Source organism: Buteo buteo, chromosome 4 (assembly GCF_964188355.1).
Source record: "Buteo buteo chromosome 4, bButBut1.hap1.1, whole genome shotgun sequence".
Taxonomy (NCBI): Eukaryota; Metazoa; Chordata; class Aves; order Accipitriformes; family Accipitridae; genus Buteo; species Buteo buteo.
The window spans coordinates 8,371,537-8,391,547 of record NC_134174.1 but is presented as its reverse complement, the minus strand read 5'-3'; the positions used below and the strand labels follow the sequence as shown (position 1 = coordinate 8,391,547).

At 39.6% G+C, this 20,011-nt stretch overlaps 1 protein-coding gene across 4 annotated transcripts in view; it reads left to right on the top strand.

The window, feature by feature from the left end:
- Positions 1-588: 588 nt before the first annotated feature.
- Positions 589-20,011, top strand: part of DMTF1 (cyclin D binding myb like transcription factor 1) — a 30,619-nt gene continuing 11,196 nt past the window's right edge. Inside the window, exons 1-11 of one of the 4 annotated variants that reach the window (XM_075024721.1) lie at positions 589-721; positions 7,612-7,728; positions 8,255-8,374; positions 9,344-9,438; positions 10,200-10,314; positions 13,363-13,439; positions 14,907-15,064; positions 15,885-15,917; positions 17,053-17,162; positions 17,917-18,145; positions 19,804-19,955. In XM_075024721.1, the coding sequence (XP_074880822.1) occupies positions 7,620-7,728; positions 8,255-8,374; positions 9,344-9,438; positions 10,200-10,314; positions 13,363-13,439; positions 14,907-15,064; positions 15,885-15,917; positions 17,053-17,162; positions 17,917-18,145; positions 19,804-19,955 (1,198 nt within the window). In that variant the 5' untranslated portion in view covers positions 589-721; positions 7,612-7,619. Of the gene's footprint in view, positions 722-7,611; positions 7,729-8,251; positions 8,375-9,343; positions 9,439-10,121; positions 10,315-13,362; positions 13,440-14,906; positions 15,065-15,884; positions 15,918-17,052; positions 17,163-17,916; positions 18,146-19,803; positions 19,956-20,011 lie in introns of those variants that run through there. The other 3 variants (XM_075024720.1, XM_075024722.1, XM_075024723.1) reach the window with 3 other exon arrangements.

The following is a 20,011-nucleotide window of genomic DNA, read 5'->3' as shown; positions in this document are numbered from 1 at the left end:
GAGATCCACCACCTAAGGGAAGCAGCCAAACTGGGACTTGGCAGTAGAAGCAGGAATGAGGCTTTTTACACATAAAACCGCGGGCAGGGGATCCCGCTCCCCGTCTTGCCCTGACCTACCCGGTTTGTCTGCGAGGGTGACTTTTTTTTTTTGGCCAAGGGTCAGGGCGCCCGCAGGCGCCCGCTCCGTGAGGCGGCGAGCACCACAAGCCGCAGACCGTCGCCCGTTTACTCCCGTTTTTAAGGCTCATTCCTGATAATACGCCTTTTTTTTTTTTTTTTTTTCTTTTTGTCCTTCTTCCCCCGCTCCCCAGCTCATCAGGCAGGCGGGAAACGAAGAGCGAGCCCTGAGGGAAGCGCGGACGCAGAGAGGAGCCTTCCCCTCAGGGGCCTTTCCCGCCTTCCCCTCAGGGGCCCTTCCCGCCTCCCCCCGCCAGCGGGGACGGCCCGGGGTGGGGTGGGGGGGGCCGTGCGCTTTGTGGCGCCGCCGCCGCGGCGGCCCCCGCGCCGTGCGCTTTGTGGCGCCGCGGCGGGGCGGAAGCTGGCGGGCGGGCGGGCGGCGGGCCCTTCCGGCGGGCTGGCGGGTCTGCCCTGCGCCTTGCCCCGCCGCTGCCTCCGCCTCCCCCCCCCCCCCTTCGCCGCTCGCTGCCGCTCGGCGCCTCCATCCTGGTACTTGGGAGTCTCCATCCTGGTTTCTCAAGTGCCCGGACCCAAAACAGGAAGTAAGTGCGCGGGGGCCTGCGGGCTGACGGGGCCGGGCGGCGGCGGAGCGGCGCGGAGCAGGCTGAGGGGGGGAGCGGGAGGAAGGGGGGAGGCGGCCATCATCCGGCCCCACGCTTTTCGGCCGGCGCCGGACCGCGGGCCGAGCCGGGCCGGGTTGGGCCGGCTAAGCGGAGCGGGCTAGCGGGCTCAGCCCGCGCCGCCGCCGGGCGCTGAGAGGACGGGAAAATGGCGGCGGCCCGGGACCAAATGGCGCTGGCGGGCGGGGGGCCGAGGCGGGCCCTGAGGCGCGGAGCCGCCGCCTGCGGGGCGCTGCCCCCGCCTTGGGGGCAGTGCCGGGGGCCGGGGCAGGGCCGCTGCCTCCCGCCGGCTCTCTCCTGCGGGCCGTGGCCCGTTGTTCCCCGCCTCCCCGGGGCGCTGCCGGACGCTGGGAGCGCTGCGCAAGGAGGAACGGTGGAACGGGGCCGGGGGGGGGGGGGGGGGGGGCGCGGCGGAATGGGGGAGAATTTGGAAATCGCCGAGCCTCGGTTCCCCCGGGAGGGCGGCGTGCGGGTTGGGTTTGGGTCGGGGGGGGCTTTTGTTTGTTTGTGTGTGTGCCGTTTCTGCTTTAAAGTGCTGTCCCCTTGCCTCCATATCTGTAATAAAAGGCCGCCTGCACGAGCGCCTTTAAATCTCCCGATTTCCCCTCGCTGGGTCTGCGGTTGGGGTTTCCTAAGCTTTTGGCTTTTATCTGTTCTGTTTCATCTTTTTTTATCCCAGCGAGAGTTGTGATTTGAGGTTGCTTGGGGCTTTATTTTTAAGTGGAATCTGAAATGCGTAACTCTGCCAAGATCAGGGGATCTAAAAGCGGTACCAGGCTTTTCTGCACTAGAGTTACGCTCTCTGTTTTGCCAAAATAGAGGATTCTGGTCAGACAAGCCTTTTTTTCCTTCCTACCCCACCCCACCCCCTTTTTTTTTTCAGGTCTCTGTATTCTTGGTTGTGCACTTGAGCACAGTGAAGCTGTTGCACTTTTATTAGCTATCTCTTTAGCTGACAGATAGTATTTGAATGTATTTATTCAGAGTTACCATTGTTTAGCCCCACCTGGCCGTCATAAGTTATGTGTTGAAGTAATCTAGAAAATGCTTTTTGTTTGCCAGCGCTGCTCTGGCCATAGATGTAAGTTGGCTTCTTGACAGCATAGTTAAAATGCGTTTGCAAAACCAGGAGGTGGAGGCTTTGCAATGAGATGGGCACATCTCATTCAAATTCTCATTTCCATCAATCCACATGAATATAATAATGGCAACAATTTCTTTCTTGTTTTCTGGACGCTTACTGAAACTTTCTAGGTGATGTTTTATGACTTACCAAAAAAGATTGAACAGTAATTAAAACTCCATAAATAGAATGCCTAAAAATACCAATTTTTGTCTTAACCACTAAAAATTATAAAAGGTGGGTATATAAGAGGCAAAGACCTCCATGTGTCTGTACTGTATTTTACATATTCTAATAGTTACTTATTTATGAACGTTAATTCTGGGCTTGGAAAGCAACAGAGCCATGGCTTTGCTTATCAGTCTTAGGCCTTGTACAGTTAGGATAACAATTTTTCATATTTTATTGCATGCTGAATTTCTGCCTGTTGTTTATAAAGGTGAAGAAGTTACTGGAATGCTTAGAATAAAACTGGACTTACATGAAGGAAAAAGAATATTTGTTTTAGTGCATACCATACTTGTCAAGATTTTTGTCCATAGTCATAACCTTGTGCCTGAGAGCCATTTTCTATTACTGAAAAAGAAACCTTGCAACTTTCTGTGTTTTTTCCTTTGAAAGAGCTACGACTTAGCTTTCCCCCTCCCCTGTGTGACATTTAAGCATGCTCAATGCTCTTTATTAAAATATCAATGGATAGGCTAGAACTCATGGAGTTCTGCCAAATTTGGATCAATGCAAATGAGAACAGTTTGTCCTATTGTGTCTCCCATATATTCCGTTTCTGTGATGGCCCACTTCTCTAAATACCACTGATGAGTGGAACGTAACTGTTCCTAAAGGACTGTAATCTCATGTTGTTACAGTTTAATAAATCTTTGTATGCCTTGAACTCAGGTCTTTGGGTCCTTCTGTTTGATATTTGTCTGGTTTGGTCCCCTCTTACATCCGTTGTTGCAGCTGTTAAAGACAGTTTCTCTGTGGTGGAATTTTAAATTTGAGTGGAACCCACTTGGTGTGGAGAAAAGTGTTTTTTTGTTGAATAATAGCATAAGAGAATTGGCACTAGCTGAATAGTAAAAACTCCTGTTTATGTATTGGAAGTATTGACTTGGTATGGAATACACTAAACATTCATGCTTCCTTAAATATGAGGTATATGAGGTCCTCTAATGACTTTGTTTCCTTTGTGTTACTCTTGAATGAACGCCTTGAAATCCCAGTGCATCCCATGTGATTGTTCCAGTTAAATGCCTCAGTAGTGGAAGCCTCCCTTAATAAACTTCAATTTTTGCTTCTTACAGGGTTTACTGAAATACACTTTTACATTTTGCCCAGTGCAGAGAACACAGCCTTTAATACAGTTTCATGTAGAAATTTTAAAAGATTTACAACAGTCCACAGAAGACTAGACATAACATTCAGTTAATGACTAGGCATAATGACAGAATTCTGTCTGCAAGGGTAAAAATACTATTTCTTAGAAGTGCTTCATTTTTACAGCCCACAGAATAATTGAGCCCATCTGCGTGATGAAGATGATTAAGAATTACAGGAATTTTGTATTAAAATGTTCAGGTTTTTGGTAACGTGGTATAAAATCAGCTTTGTGGGGTTTTTGTACCTAAATCTGCTGCACGTTTCCCAAATAAATAAGAACTGCTGTATTATGTGGCGTTAGTGGAAAATTTGTATTGGGATTCTATATTAAATGATTCTTGCAGGCGAAGTATTTTCCTATCTATTTGGTTGCAAGTTGAAACCTGTTTAAAATTGTAATGCAACTCTTAAAAATGTGGGATTTGGTGAACGCACTCAAAAATCTAACAAGCCAAAAAGTGCTTATTAAATTTACACTGATTTTTAAGCTGCTATCTTAGAAATTTAAGATTATGCTGTCTTCTCTGCATTTCATAATACGCATCTACACTGTTAGTGTGTGTGCATCCAACAGTGTTCCCTTCCCCCACAAGCTGACACCCTCCTTCAGAATATAAAATATTAGTGGTAGATTGGTATTTCTATAAAGAATGTGTTTGAATCAAGGATTAAAGAAAAGTCTTGTGTCATGCATTTGAAATTAAAGCAAGCTTTTTGTTTAAAATAGAAAGCAATGTATTTTCAAAAGTATACTTAGTGAAGTTAGGAAAAGAAGGTGATACTTCGGACGTGACGAGACTACTCATGTTGTAATTCTCACTAATTAAGGAACATTGGCTGTCATTAACTTTGTATGTAACTTCTTCAAGAGCAGACTTGTACTGGGTGTGCAGGTGTCTGTATTAAACAGAATTCGCATGGCACATCCTAAAAGACCTCTGCAGTGGTACGGCATTGTTTAGCCTGGCTTCGGCTGTCATCTCGTGATAAATCAAGGACATCGGGCGAGTACAGTGTCCCTGCAGCCAGTATCTAAGAAGCCTGCATCAGAGGGCGTTGTCTCCTGCAGCAGCACTGTGCTTTCTCCACCAAGCTCACCGTAAACTCCAGGTGGTCCCATCATATGTTGTATTGGATGTGTCTTCAGCATACATGGTAGTTTCATCGTTATTTAAGTGTAAAGCAGTGATTTTTATAAGATCTGGAGATTGTTTTCTATTCACACAGAAGAACCACTGCAGTTATTCGAGATATTTTTTTTTTTTCTCACCTTTGGGTCACTAATTCATGTCTTCGTGGGTTAGCACTCCTGTCCTGGTGTAAATGTATTTCGAAAGAACAAGTTTGTTTATTTCCTTCAGTTTTCTTGTATTTATGTAGTCTAGTGAATAAAAAAATAATATCCAAAATATGCATTTGACTTTGACTTGACTCCTCATGTTCTTTGCAGTCAGTTTTCAGTTGAGGTCCAAGGCCATATCCATTAAACTTGATGGGAATTTTTCCAGTCAAATCAAAGATTTGGCTCTTCCTAATTTTTTATAAAGGCTTGGTTATTATTACTTTTACTCAGAAAACTTGAGATACGCTAAATCTCAAGTATCTGACGCAGAACATTATTGTTTTTTCCGGAGAGCCTGCACTTACTGTTGGGATAAACTGTTCTTGGGAGTTTGGCAAAAAGTTATAAAACCCTGGTCAGTCCAGGAGTTACATTGAGGAGTTCTGCTTAGGAAATCACAGTTCCTTGAACAATGTGTTGTGCATGTTTTTTGGTGCTTTGTAAGGAGTACCTGGGAGCTCAAGCGGACAACTGTAGATGTCTAACTTGATCAGAATAATCAGGGCTGCTGTTAGGTGTGGAGCCTCAGCTGTTTTCTATTTAGAGTCCTGTTACAGCTCTGTATGGAAGTGACAGGGTAGCAGCTATTGACGGTGGTGTAGCTTCTTCCCCACCTTTGATGGAAACGCCAGGTTTGGATGCGTGGAACCCTTCCATGCTGTATTCTTTTCTCCTCTAGCATGGCAAACTGGCAAGGGAGAGAATGCAAACAGACAAACCTAATTACTCTGTGGTTTTGGTTTGGGAGCCTAATCCTATAAATGTGGTTTTTGATTCTTAGCAAGTCCTGAGTAACTGATGAAAGAATGGCCCAGCTTTGCTATCTCTGTATTCAGTTTTCAGTATTCTTTCAACAAAAAGAAAGAATGGTCTTCTCCTGTGGATGGTGCTATAGTTTCCGCTGCTTCTAGATGGGCTTTAGGTGAAGTACGTGATTGACATAATGTGTTTTATAAAAATGAATTTCATGTCTTTCAAGCCTTTATAGTGGTGAGAAGAAAAACAGTGCTTTCAGCTGATTGTAGAAAAATAAATGTTACTACTATTTGTTAAGGTATAATTAAAGAAGAATCCTCTGTGGCATTTCATGTAACTTTGGGGATTTTTGCTACAGCATTCCCTGTAGTAAAAGTTGTTCAAAAAGTACATACGAACATGAAAAAGAGAAGCTATCTATTTCTTTTGGCCCTCCAGAATTATCCAGTTTGTTCACTCCCAGAAAGTTAAATGAATAACTCAAAACTGAGTTAAGAAGTTACAGCCGGCTAATTTGTCCGACACTTTGGATTTCTTTCTTCATGTTTTAATGATGCCTCCTTTGGTTCTTAAAAATCAGTACTGTAGCCGTGCAGCAACATCACTTCTAGTAAAGGATAGGGCAGAAGCTGTAAAACTCAGAAGCGGATGAATCCCAAGGAAGTTACTGCCTCTTGCACTTGCATGTGGCAAGGAGCTGTTGCTGATGGTAGATATGAAAGTAAATTTGAGAACCCTCTGATGTGAAATGTCAACGGTATCTGAAATTTTTGACATGTTCAGAAGGGTAATATCACTTCATTCTACGAATCAGTCACTACATGTGCTTAAAGATGTGCCAAATCTTCATCAAGCTTGAGAGGTGATAAGTAATTTTATTGAAAGACTGGCAGTAGTTTTATCCTTCCAAGAAAACACTGCTCTTGGGAATCTTCAATACCAAAGAACATGTTTTCTGATTAAAAATTAAATCATTTCCTGCTGAAGCAATATTATTAACATTATACATGGGATTTAAAATCCAGGTTGTAAATTCCACTTGCATATGGGTATCCCTGCGTGATACATGGAAGCTTTGTAATGTAATTGCAATTGATTTTTTTTTTTTTTTAAGCTATAGTCAATGATTTTTTTAACAATGTAAGTTAAAATTGTTGATAACTGCATTTTGGCTTTAAAATAAAAGTTACAAGTAATTTTTTTTCTGCTATTGACATATGAGAAAACACATAAAAAAGACTGAGCACTTCAAGGAGAAATAGATGATACCTTCTTTTTACAAAGCTCTGCCAAAGACTCACCAAACCCAGGTGCTCAAAACTGATGAGAACATTGCAAAGTTCCTGGATATTTTTGATGTGATTCCATTTAGCTTGGGCAGCAGAAAAGGTTATTTCTTCGTATTTGATGGATTAGAACTTTTTTTGTGGGGTTTTGTTTTGTTTTATTTCAAGATTAGTAATAGTGCTAGTTTACATTGAAATTCTTGCAAGCTTTGGGTTTCTTCTTAGTACTTTCATAGTGGAAATGAGATCGTCAGAAGCACTTTGTTTTGCTCTAGTTCACAGAGTTCAGTGTATGCTGCTTCTCCTGGTTAACTTACTTCCTGAGTAATTTTTTATATTGGTGATTGCTTGCACCCAGTTTTTCTGTTGCTCGTGTTGTTTCAATGCTAAAGAAAAAAATACTAGCTTCACATTTAGTTACATGCGTGGAAGGAGACTAAAACTTTGCCATTTAGTAATCTATAAATAGTGCAGCTATGGGTAGGATGACACTACAAAAATATTTCTCAGTCCTGGCTAGCTTTAGGTTATATAATAGTAAAATTATTAAATGAGCAGTGGAACAAATATTAGTGAAAGAAAAAATAGCAGATGCGGAAAAGTAATAGCCTAGGTTTGTGTTTAAAAAAACCAAACAAAATAACGGTAGGTTGCAAATGCTCCTGAATAGAGAGTTTAGGTACTATTTTTAATTGGAAAAGTATCTTTGAAACTACCTGATGTTGCCCTGTGCGATATAGAAGTGCGCAGGAAAAGTAAAGGCAGGTGAATGTCTTAAACCATGGAATTGTTCATGTGAAAGAACAGACGGATACCCATCATTCTCTATGGGGGTTTGTGCTGGTTGTTTGAGATAAAGGAAGCAGCACTATGGTCAAAGTGGCAGTCTGACTGAAGAAAAGTAATCTGTATATTGCTTTTTCAGGTTTGAGTATGAGCACAGTTGAAGAAGAGTCTGACACAGTGACAGTAGAAACCGTGAACTCTGTGACACTGACTCAGGACACTGAAGGGAACCTTATACTTCATTGCCCTCAAAATGGTATAGAATTGTGTTGCACAGTTGTTTTTTTCTTCTTTTTTCATTGATCCAACCATCATACTTCCCTGCCCCCCAATTCTGTGAGCTACTTGGATTCAGCCTACTGTGCTGCAATTTGTTCTGTTTCACTTTAAAGAAGGATTAAATGTCAAACTAGGTGTAAATCACAAAATTTTTTATATATGTGCCCAACAAGGATAGAGCTGTTCTGATTTATTTCAGTGGAAATGGGTTCTTAGAACCAATCATGTACCCAAATTTCTCTAGATGTAGGGGATTTGTTTGTGTGTAATGGACTGTGGATGGAATTTACAAAGAAAATCTCACAGAAAATGTGTGTTGAAGGCGGCATGTGAACTGTTATTGCCCATAACTTAGACCAAGTTCCTGGGCAGTAGTAAAGCACCAAACCAACTTATCACGTTTGCCTCTCCCTTTTGTTTTGGTCCACTTTGTTAACAGAACTTGGTCCAAAGCTCTGCTTCATTGATAGAAAGTAACCTGCGTATGTTTTTGTTGTTAGAAGCTGATGAAGTAGATTCTGAAGACAGCACTGAACCTCCTCCGCACAAGAGGCTTTGCTTATCAGAGGATGATCAAAGCCTTGATGATTCCACTCCATGCATTTCTGTTGTTGCAGTTCCAAGTAAGTTGTTTTGAGTTTATGTACTCTTGTAGCAAATGTTTCTGCTGGTGAAGGTTAAAAGTGGACTCTGGATCACAGTAGAATATTTTGCATGTTTTATTTTCAAATATTATTAACATACTTGGGTATCATCTTTACTTCTCAGAGCCTTGGATGGTTTTGCAGCAATTGTTATCTATACAGTACTGGCAAAATAAACCTGCCTTACAGATAGAGGACTGCAGGCACAGGTGCATTGAATAAGTTGAAGGATAAGTGAATGAACAACGAACTAGATGCTCTCCTCTTGCAAAGAGCAATTAGGTTTTTCTAATGATCAAACAGTATAGTTAGTATTGCCATGTTTTATAATACTGAGATGTATGGTCTTTTTAAGGTAGAGATTATTGTACAAAAGGTAGGCTGCGTGCTGAATTAGTCTTAAGGGAGTTAATTGAGTATTAGATAGTTCAATATAATCTCCCAAAGGGAGGCAAAACCAGATCTAGGAAGTTAAAATACCAATTTACAGTACCTAGAGTAGCTGTTTATTTGGTGGAATTTAGTAGAAACTCCTTAGAAGTAAACGCATTATCATGTTGAAGTTGAAGGAAAACTGGGGATAAAGAATACAGCCAAAAGATTTGGACATTGTACTTTAGTAATTGGATAACACTGAAGATAGGGCTGGAAAGGAAGCATTAATACAGTGCCAAATGTTTGCACCAGATCAAACACTTTTTATTTATTTGTTTCACATGAGGTCTTAGTTACAGTCAAGTATAAAACTGAAGGTTTCAAAACCCCTATTTAAATTTTATGAAGAGGAACAGTCAATAATCATTTTGATGATTTTACTCTCTCAATAAGTAAATACCAAATAAGGCCTCTTTAAAATTTTCAGTGCAAAGGTAACAATTTATAAAACCTGTAGCCTGCATAAAAAATGTTACAGGGGTAAGGTATAAAACTAACTTGTACATTCTGAAGTTTCAGAAAATGATCAGAGCTTTGAGGTGACCATGACTGCTACCACTGAGGTAGCTGAAGATGAGATTAATGAAGGAACTGTTACTCAGATTCAGGTACAGCAAAACTTCAAATTTGACCTTTTTGATGTACTTTTTTTTTAATTGAAATGAAAAAGGAAACAAATAGCAGAAGGGGCTTATTAAATTAATAAGATTATTTTTAGCATTAAACTAATGTATTTGAGCACAGATTTTGTTTGTAAAGTGTTGTTCTGTAGAAGTGCAATTGAATCATTTTATATATGAAAGAGGTTATTTGTAGCATAACTTACTGCCCGAAGAGCAATACAGTAAACAGTAATAGATGTAACCCCCCACTGATAATTATTTGCTCTGTGGTGATCTGCATAGAAGACAAGTTTATCTGTTATTTCTGTCATTCTTTGATTATGAAGTCAGCTTTATAACAGGCCTAAATACACTTTGTCTTGTCACCAGTCCTAACAGTTACATACAGTTTTCCTTGTGGGTATACCATGTTTAAAAGGTCTCAACTGGAGATGCTGGACATAGTCGTCTTTCCGCCAAAGCCAGTGAGACTCTTCATATTCACTCTACATTAAACAGGACGAGGAATGTTATCTAATTAACTCTCATATCACATATATGTTAAGATGCTAAATCTTACTCAGGTGTTTTAAGAAAGGTGAATATACTTTTAATGCCATATCTAAAAAGTGTCACTTTCTGAGCAGTCAGCAAGGTAACTAGATGTGCTGGTTTCATTTTCCTTCAAGTTATGCCTCCGTGTTAAATGCAAGGTGCTAGAAAGAACTGAAGATCTTACTGGATGATTTCATATTGGTCTTTTCAAGATTCTTCAGAATGAACAGCTGGATGAAATCTCCCCAATGGGCAATGAAGAAGTGTCAGCTGTTAGTCAAGCCTGGTTCACAACTAAAGAGGATAAGGATTCTCTAACAAATAAAGGTAGGATATTTCAAATGCAATTCTCCCATGCTGTAAAAAGGTGTAAGCTATTCCAAATGTTTCAGAATGTTTCGCAGGTTGCATGAAGCAATCTCTGGTCTGGCTTCTTTAGTGAAGATATTCAAGAAGACTGATTCTAAAAAAGCTGAGAGATCTAATGCATTAAGTCTTCACTGGCCCTCTTACACTCTGTATGCAAGAAGAAAGTTGGAACTCTAGATAAACTTGGAGAGGAAGAGGGGCCATGCTTGCAGTGGTGACAGTGATTCTAGTGGCTGTGGTAGAGAACTGCTGTAGATAATGTGTGTCAGCACAGATGGGGCAGACTGTTGCGTTTGCTCTGTTTGCACTTCTACCTGGTTAGGAGATGGGAAGCTGCAGTCAGAGGGGGGTACACCAGGAAAAAAATTAATCTGTGCTCAGGTTAATACATCTTCCTCCAAGCAGGACTTACTGGTCTGGCTACTATGTTGTGATTCATCTTAAACAGTTTCTGGAATGGAGTTGCTTCAGAAGTAGAGAGATCATGCAGACCAGGATCTACTGAAATAATCACCACTACTCCTAAAACTACCAATCCATTGGCATTCCTCCTTCTCAAAATGTATCTGCGTAATCATGTAGTAGCTGTTGAACTTTAGAGCTTTATTTCCACACTCTCCCCAGGGAAGTGCCTTTCTAAACCTGGAGAAACAACTTAGCATCAAATGAAGACATGTTGTCTCTCCAGTTTCCTCAGTCTCTCTACTATTTTTCTTACCCTGACTTTATGTTTTTCTAGGGAAAAAAAAAAAATTAAATCTTTTTCAGTCAGTCCAGAGCAACTCCCTTTTTTACTAGAGAACTTTAGGAAAGAAAGTAATGGTTTTCTCTCACAGAAGCAAATGATCTCTTACCCAGTGAGTTCTACTCCAGAGAGCTGAGTATACTGCTGAGTCAGTGAAAAAATGTGGGTGAGGCATGTAGAACCTGGGTGTTGGATACGGAAAATTCAGAGAAAGGGAGCTGAGCAACTATGTCAGTGACCACTCAGTGGTCCCAAGTGTGCACTAACAGTTGCTTCTAACAACCAGTAATTTCTCCCCATTTTCTCTGTCCTTATTATTTATTAGATTTATAGGGCTTCAAAGCTCTTCAGTATTCAGTCCAATGAGTGGGGCAGGGATGGGATAGCAAAGAGATTCCTTTGCATCACAGCACTGAAGGCAGCTGGGTAGAAATAGTGAGAAATCATGTTGCTACAGTTCCTGTGCTCTAGGGTGAAAGGAAGCACAGAGTTTATGATCTTTTCAGTAGCCAGTGGTAAAGGACTTGAGTTGGGAGCAGCACATTCTCAGCTGTGACTGGAGGAGTATGTACTGGTGATTTGGCAGAGAGATAAATAACTGTTTTCATGTGACTTGGTGGCCTCATGGTTGACGTGTGTCTTGTTAAATATATTAGAAACTTACTGCATTTGTAGCTGTCTCACAGGCGTATCAACTGAGCATATATCACAAGTGGCATTTACAGTTATGAATGAATGAGGGCACTAAATCTGGTGATTCTAATTAAGAGATTAATAATTTGAGGAAGATATTTCCAGTGAAATATGCCAAGAAGAATATTTGAGAATCCATACTAGCTGAACTTTTCTTGGGGTCTCCATGTTTTGTTACAGAGATCAGCTGTGGAGGAATAACTATATGCATCTCCTTTTACAGTAGCTAAGAATTTGATGTGTGTTGCCTGACAGTCTCCACCTGATAATGCTTTCTTTCATGACCTGTGGGCAGGTTATAATAATCTTGGCACTGAATATGCAAACATGTGAAGTGCAAAATATACTTCCTTTCCTAAAATAGTTGGGTATTAAAGGTTATTGCCGGTAAAGAGTAGCAGTGTCCCTTTAAGTCAGTTCAGATGCTTGAATAGAGGTGTGAATCACAGCTACAGTAGTAGATTGTTGGTATGTCTCTGTAGCTTTGGAAGAAGAGATTGAAGCCATCAGGCACAAGGGAAGAGTTTTCTCTCATCAGTTCCAATGGAGTTAGTAATAATGCCTGTACTTTTCATTATAATTGGATTTGAGTAAACAGTCTCTTTGGTGTGTTCTGCCTCAGCTCTGGTAATTAGCAGGCTGAGAAGGAAGTACCCTGATTTTTCTGAGCAGAGATGGGCAGCTAGCCAGCACACACCAGTATGTAAACTGGGTCACCAGCATAATCTTTAATTATAAGCAATTGTTAATATTAAGTATGGTATGAGCATGAGGGGAAAAAAGAGGAATATATATATAAATTTAGGATAGGAACGTTTTAATGTTTTATTGATAGACCTCAGGTTTGAAATTTTCTCTCTAAATAAAGTTGATTGGGTTTGCTTTTAAAGCTTAGCTGGCATTGTAGTTACTAAGGGCATAAACGGAGACAAAACGTAATGTTTGTTTCTATTGGTTTACCACTTTTATTTGGGAGTAAAACACTCGCCATCAGTCTTGACTGTGACCACTGGGCATTATTCTCAATGCAAAAGAAGGAGAGAGATAGGGACCAGCTTGTCAAAACAGACTAGGTAGAGATTTACCTCTGTGAAAAGCACTCTCAGTAGGTAGCACTACTCACATGTTGGGAAGTTATAAGGCGTATAAGAGAACCTCACGTTGTTGCCAATTCCTCAAGTAGTATTATGAGTCGCATTTTAAGTCCCAGCTTCTGGAATCATTTGCGTGCGTGGAAATTTCAGCTGTCAGTTTAAAGACAGAAGTTTTCTACTTATGACTGAAGAGATAGCCTGAAAGTGTGGCTTGACAGCACATACAGAATTCATGTTCTGAAGAAATGCATGTTTTTGAAAGAGGGGTCTGACACATTATTTTAACATTAGTGGACGATTACTAGGGGTTGTTTATCAGTTCTGAAATAACATCTGTTTAAAATTAGTTAAAGTAGCTAAAATTACTCTTTTCTTTGCTCATTGCAGTAATGAGGGTTGTGTTTTCTGATATTTCTGTTCTTGTTGTTTTGCTGACTTTCACTTCAGTGATTAGTTTGTCATTTCTATTTTCAGGCCATAAGTGGAAGCAAGGGATGTGGTCAAAGGAAGAAATTGACATTTTGATGAGTAACATTGAGCGTTATTTAAAGGTATGTGTTGGAGTATGTTATCTGCTAGTTGGCGTGGTGATGCAGCTCCTGCTAGAAACCAACTTTCTTTAGTACTTCCCAGAATAGGCAATAAGTGATTCTGATCAGTTTGTAGTAGAAATGGTCATTACTCATTTGAAATACATGAGAAAATTGTATCCATACACAGGATTTAAGACTATTGAACATAACATTGCTTTTAATTTGCATACTAAATATAACCCATTTTAAAATTTCATGTCGGGATGCTCAATTGGCTTAATCTCTTTCTCTGAATGTGCATCGCTTATGAAACCTTTGATGAAGGCGGACAAAAAAAATGGCACTAGGACTAGAGATAATTTTCCTTACAAAGCATTGAATACAACTTCCAGACTTCTTTGATGCCATATCTGTGGTTGTTTACTATGCTGACATGATCCCTGTATCTGCTTTCTTCCCCTTAATATATCAGTGTCAGAGTTCAGTGTAAAAATAGACATGCAGTTAACAGGCTGAGAGTGATAATTGCCCATAAGTCATATTTGTGGTAGGCTTACGGCTGAGAATTTTTGAGCTGAGCCCTTACAGCTGAGAATATATAGCCTGAGTACTACAGGTTCAGAATCCTTCATTTGTGGATCAAAAAAAGCCCTGAATTTAGTCTTCATTGGTATAAAAATCCTCAGTATTAGTTGTAGAAAGTGTGCCTGCCCGCATGTGTATTAGGATGTCTGCCACAAAATCATTCATGGGTAATGTTATCTAGGGAAGCTTTTTTAAGCTAGCTAAATAACTTTTCTGAGTTACTGATAACTCGTTGGATTCATTATTTTCCCATTTATCTGCTTTCTTGTACTGCTTTGAATAATTGAAATACAGTGATTTTTAGTTTAAGCTGAAGTTAAACTAAAACTTTACTTTTATACTTAACTCTAGTGTTTTTGTATTGAATTTACTTTGAGTTTCCATCAGAACAAGAAGAGTAGTTTAATTGAAAAAAAATGCTTTCAGATAAGGAATATCTAAAATTATGTAATAAGTTGATATAGCACTGTTTGACAACTTTCCCTTGTATGACCCCAGGCTAATTCCACTACGATGTATTTTCCGTGATGTTCTAAATGACAGTTCAATTTTTGATCTTAAATATACATTTGGACAGATTTATTTTTTTTAATGCGGATAAAAGTTAGAGCTTCCATGTCTACCTGGACTCTGGTGTAAAAAAAAAAACCAAAACAAAACAAAAAAACAAACCACCAACAAAAAACCCCCCTAGTGTTCAAGGGTTTGTATTTGAAGTAGCTAATTCATAAATACTTAGTTTAACTTTTGGACGGTAGTATTTGAGATACATAGAAAGTTGCATAATAGTATGCTAGGCTTTAGTTCTTAAATGTTCTGCTTCTCGGTTTCTAGGAGACTTTATCTAAGGTGTTTTGTTTGTGGTTGGTTTTGTTGTTTTTTTTAAATGCTTTCTTCTAGGCCCGTGGAATAAAAGATGCCACTGAAATTATATTTGAAATGTCAAAAGATGAAAGAAAAGATTTCTACAGGACAATAGCTTGGGGTCTGAATCGGCCTCTCTTTGCTGTCTATAGAAGAGTTCTTCGCATGTATGATGACAGAAACCATGTTGGAAAGTATGAAAACCTCTAATGCTGCATGGTTTTATTGGTATGAGTAGGGTCATATATTTAATGTTTGACATATTATATGTGAGACAGAAGGTTCTAGCCAAACAGACCTAGCTTTTGCTAATCATAACTCACATCTGCTAATTCTCGTAGACCAACCCTGACAATTGTTGTGTAAAGTTGATGGTATCCACAATTTAAAAAACACAAACAAAAAAAAATGAAAACAAAGGTGCAGAGAATTCTGATATGATTAGAAGACTGACACAATCATGGATCTGCTGAGGAGTTGTTTCTTTCTGGAACTGTGACTTTGAGCTAATTGATCTTCATCCCTGTGCCCCTAGTTTGCCCATCTGTAAAGCAGTGGGTATGGTGCCATCCAGAAGTGCTGAAAAGGATGTTAGATTTTAAAGGTAGTTGAAAATTAAAAATACCATCTCGATGCTGATTTTTTTTTTTTTTAATGGAAAGACAGCCTTATGGTGATTGTGAACTGAGACAGGAAGGAAAAAAATAGCTGGTTTTTTGAGATTAATACACAAAATTTTAATTCTGTTCTTAGCAGTAAGATGACCAAGAATGAGGAATTTTGCTGGAAAATGAGAGGAATGTTAGACCAGATAACCTTAGAAATGCACTAATGTGGAAAATGACATTTACTCTTCACGTGCTTTTGAAGCATTCAGTCAGACTGGTTCTTAGAGCTGAAATTCCTTAATCTCTTGTTGTAACTAAATGTGTACTGTGTGGTTAGTAAAACAAAAATATTTATGCTGTATGCTTTCTGTTTAAAATAATGTCTTTTTATTCACCTGCTGCTTAGGTATACTCCTGAGGAAATTGAAAAGCTTAAAGAGTAAGTCTTATTATTAACAAGGTCATGCTACCTTGTTTATATTTAGTAGCTTGAGTAGTTTTAACAGGTTTTGTTATATGAAATCACTGAAAAGTTGCAAGTATATTTGACTGCTCCAACTCTATCAGAAAATAGTGGTCACTAAATTAATCTGAAAAGAATTGAACTACATTTGAATTTCTTTTTAATATATTTTCTAATTTGTATTCAGGACATAAGCAATATGCAACAAAGTTCTAAAGCAAGCCTTCTGTTGGAACTAGTGATGTTTCAGATTTTAACAAGCACAGTCAACATTTACAGTTATGTTTGTGAAAAAAAAAGACATTCCCTTTCTTTAGGAAACCTGAGCAAAGCTTATTTCTAAAGAAAGTGGTAGGTCAATGGTAGGATCTCCCTTATGTAGTATTAGAGACATAAAAAGTCAGCAAGGCTTTTTGATTTTGACTGTGAACCTGATAGATCAAGCAGGAGGGGCTGCAGACTTTATCTCCTTTTGCAGCTTTCCAGTGTTGAGCAGTTTGAAGAAACCAGGTTGGACTGAAGGAAGGAAGGGAGTGTATTTCATTGCGTTGATGGATATGTTTGGATCAATTTAGCTGGTTTGTGTCATTCACAAGGTGCCTTTGATTCCAGACGTGTCAAAAGTAGTCATGGCTCAACATGTTAAGCAACCTGTTGTCATGTGTGGGAGGAAAATAATAGTTAAAATTAGGAAAATGATTATGCAGTGGTTTGCTTGATTTAAACTGTAGGATGCCTGGGTTTTCATTGGGCATTATTTGGATTTCTCAAGTGATCTCTATACCATCTGAAAACCCTGAGGAACTTGTGTAGAATGGATATTGACTGTTTATCTAAACATTCATACTGTATTTAACACAGTAATTAAGCCTCACAACATTCCTGCAAGGCAGTTAGGTATTAAGCATTTTGTAAGTGAGTATCCTGTGGTTTAGCTGGCCCAAAGGCTTCTAGAAACATAGAAAAATCAGCAGTGATGATAGAAAGTATTAATACTGTAGTATCAAGTGACTCGCCATTCTGCACAATGATCCTGTTTTTATTATATCGCATTTGATATTTTGGTAAACTCATAACTGGATATAGGGCTAATGAGCATGTTTCTATTTAGGCTGAGAGTAAAGCATGGTAACGATTGGGCCACAATAGGAGCTGCACTGGGGAGAAGTGCTTCATCTGTAAAAGATCGATGCAGATTGATGAAGGATACCTGCAACACAGGTGAGGTAAATGCTGGTGTCAGTAATGGATATTCTAGTTAAAACTCTATCACCTTTGCCTTTGTCAATGATGTTTTCAGAGATTTGTAACCCTGAACTGAGGAACTTGCAATGTGAAATCTGGGGACGTTTTTAGAATGTATTTGGTATAGGTTTCTCCAGTTTCACTTCTAAAAGATCAGAACACAGTTTATTTTTGCAGTCCCTTTTCCGTTGTATATTGTGCTACTGGAGCATATTTTATTGAGGTGGATTAAAAAGTACTTTCCCTTGTGTTTGATGTTTATAAACATACACTGTATATTTGTTGTCAATTAAGAGACAGGTGCACTTTAGGAGTAAAGTATTGTTTATTTTGTAGTGTATATATTCAAATGGAAGGAAAATTTAGTCAGACCTCATGTAATTACTGAATACTAAATTGCTGTGGTTAATTTACTTCAACTAATACCATTCAGGTAGCTTGGACCAGTTTGCTTTGGTCAGTATTTTGGTAAGTTCTGTGGGCCTTCATTCGTCTGCGAGAGCAAGAGAAGAGAAAAAAAACTTGGCAGCAAAATGATGCAATTATGCATTTGTTAATCAAGAATGGATATAATATAAACTGTTAGTAAGTAAGAACAGTTATATCTTCTTCACAAGTCAATATTTGCATCTAGAATAAGGCACTGAAGCTAAATGTCTGTTGACGTGTTACAGAGCAGAACAGAGGGCATCTCCTGTTAGTTAAGTTGGAGGGCTTTTCTCTCTTTCAGGAAAGTGGACAGAGAAAGAAGAAAAAAGACTAGCAGAAGTAGTGCATGAACTAACTAGCACAGAACCAGGTGACATTGTCACACAAGGTGTATCATGGGCTGCTGTGGCAGAACGGGTCGGGACACGCTCTGAAAAGCAATGCCGCTCTAAATGGCTCAACTATCTCAACTGGAAACAAAGTGGGGGCACTGAGTGGACCAAGGAAGATGAAATAAATCTGATCTTGAGGTTTGTTATTTTAGTTACTTTTAAAGGTTTGTAATACATGACACTAGCAGGATTCCATTGGGGTCCATTTTGCTGGTTTCTTAGACACTAAAAACTCTAGAACCCTCCAAAAATCACTGCTGTGTTTACAGTTCCCAGAGATTTATTATTGAACATATTTTTTGTTTTTTGTTTTTTTAGTGAATGTTAGTGTTCGTGAAAGGTGTCAGATTGAAAACCCTGGAGACTGAAGTCTTCTTTATTCCACAGAAAAGGTACAGCACAGGCAGCGACCGTGCAAGCTTCCCACACATTGCCCCACCAATGCGCTTTAACCCTTAACTGGAGGGTAGTTCAGTCTCCCTGCCCATTCAGTCCTTGGCCTCTCTGCTGAGATGACCAACAAGGGTCAAGTGTGGTGGTGGTTTCTGTGATGTGGACGTCTTGTCTACAAAGAACTAAACCGAGACTGCAAATTAATTTCATGTAGGCCACCAAACACTGATTGGATATCAGCATCTTTGACTACATTTGAACTGGCAACCTGGTAGTAACTTTGGAAATCTTTTGCTCTCTCCAGTCCTCCTGCCGTTTTGAATGCCTTTACCTCAGGCTTTTTAGCCAGTGGATTTTTATGGGTGGATAGTTTTGGGTGGGAATAAAAAGCCAAGACATCCAGAGAATCTAAGCATTATTTCCAAAGCAATATTCACTAGTTTACTGAAGCTGTTTGACATGAACTCAAAATGAGGAACGTGATTCCACATTTCAGAATGTGCTGGTTATAATTCTTAATATTTCTGTACAAATGGTATCTGTTTTGGTCTGTCCAGATAGCCTTAACTCATCCTGCAGGGTTGGTTTTGGTAGCTTTTTTTTTTTTTTTTTTAAGCTAGCAAGAGTGTTCAGTGCTATTGCTTGGTTTGTGAAGAGTACTTTTCTTAACTTCCACAAAAATCTTTTCCCTTCTCATTGTTCACCTGTCTTTCATATGTTCCACGTACAGATGAGCTGGAGGCAGTTCAGAGATATTTGTAGTATTCAGACAGATTCTGGTAAAATCCAGTGTGTGCATAACATCTGCCAAAACTATGTGAAGACTGTCCCTTACCTGGAGAACCTGATGGGTTTGGTTTATGAGGAACTGTTTAATACTGTAGTTAACTTCATCTACTTTGGCTAAGAAGCACCTGAGAGGAGGCAAAAATCTGTGTTAAGGACGGATGAGTGTTATTTAGGAGAAAACAGAAGTAAATATCATAACATGAAATTAATTAAGTGAAAGTTCAGAGTGAACCTCAGGAAGTATTTCCTGCCTTGGAGATGTATTTGGGGAATGGTTTTCCAAAGAGAAAAGATGCAAGTACCATCATTTGGAATGCTTCACAATAATCTGATCAAAGTCCTAATGTATATGTAAATAAGGAGAATAATCCTGCATGGCAAGGAGATGGACTGGATCATCTAACAGGTCTAGTCCATCTTCTGTTGTTTATGATTCTGCTTGACCTCTGGCAGCGTGGCGCCTTGGAAGCCTGTGTCAATTCATGAGCTCTGATGGACTATTCACTAGCATGCCATTTTGCCGCTGTTACGTGTGACAAGACTGGAGATGTGCAACACCCCTTCCAGTCTGGAGGGTAGTTTCTAACAGGTAAATATTTTCTGTATTCTGCCAGGATAGCGGAACTTGAAGTTTCTGATGAAAATGACATCAATTGGGATTTACTAGCTGAAGGATGGAGTAGTGTCCGCTCACCACAGTGGCTTCGGAGTAAATGGTGGACCATTAAAAGACAGATTGCAAACCACAAAGATGTTTCATTCCCTGGTAATGTACTATCTGCACACTTCTCTTCTGAAAGCTCCTTTCACAAATATCAGAGG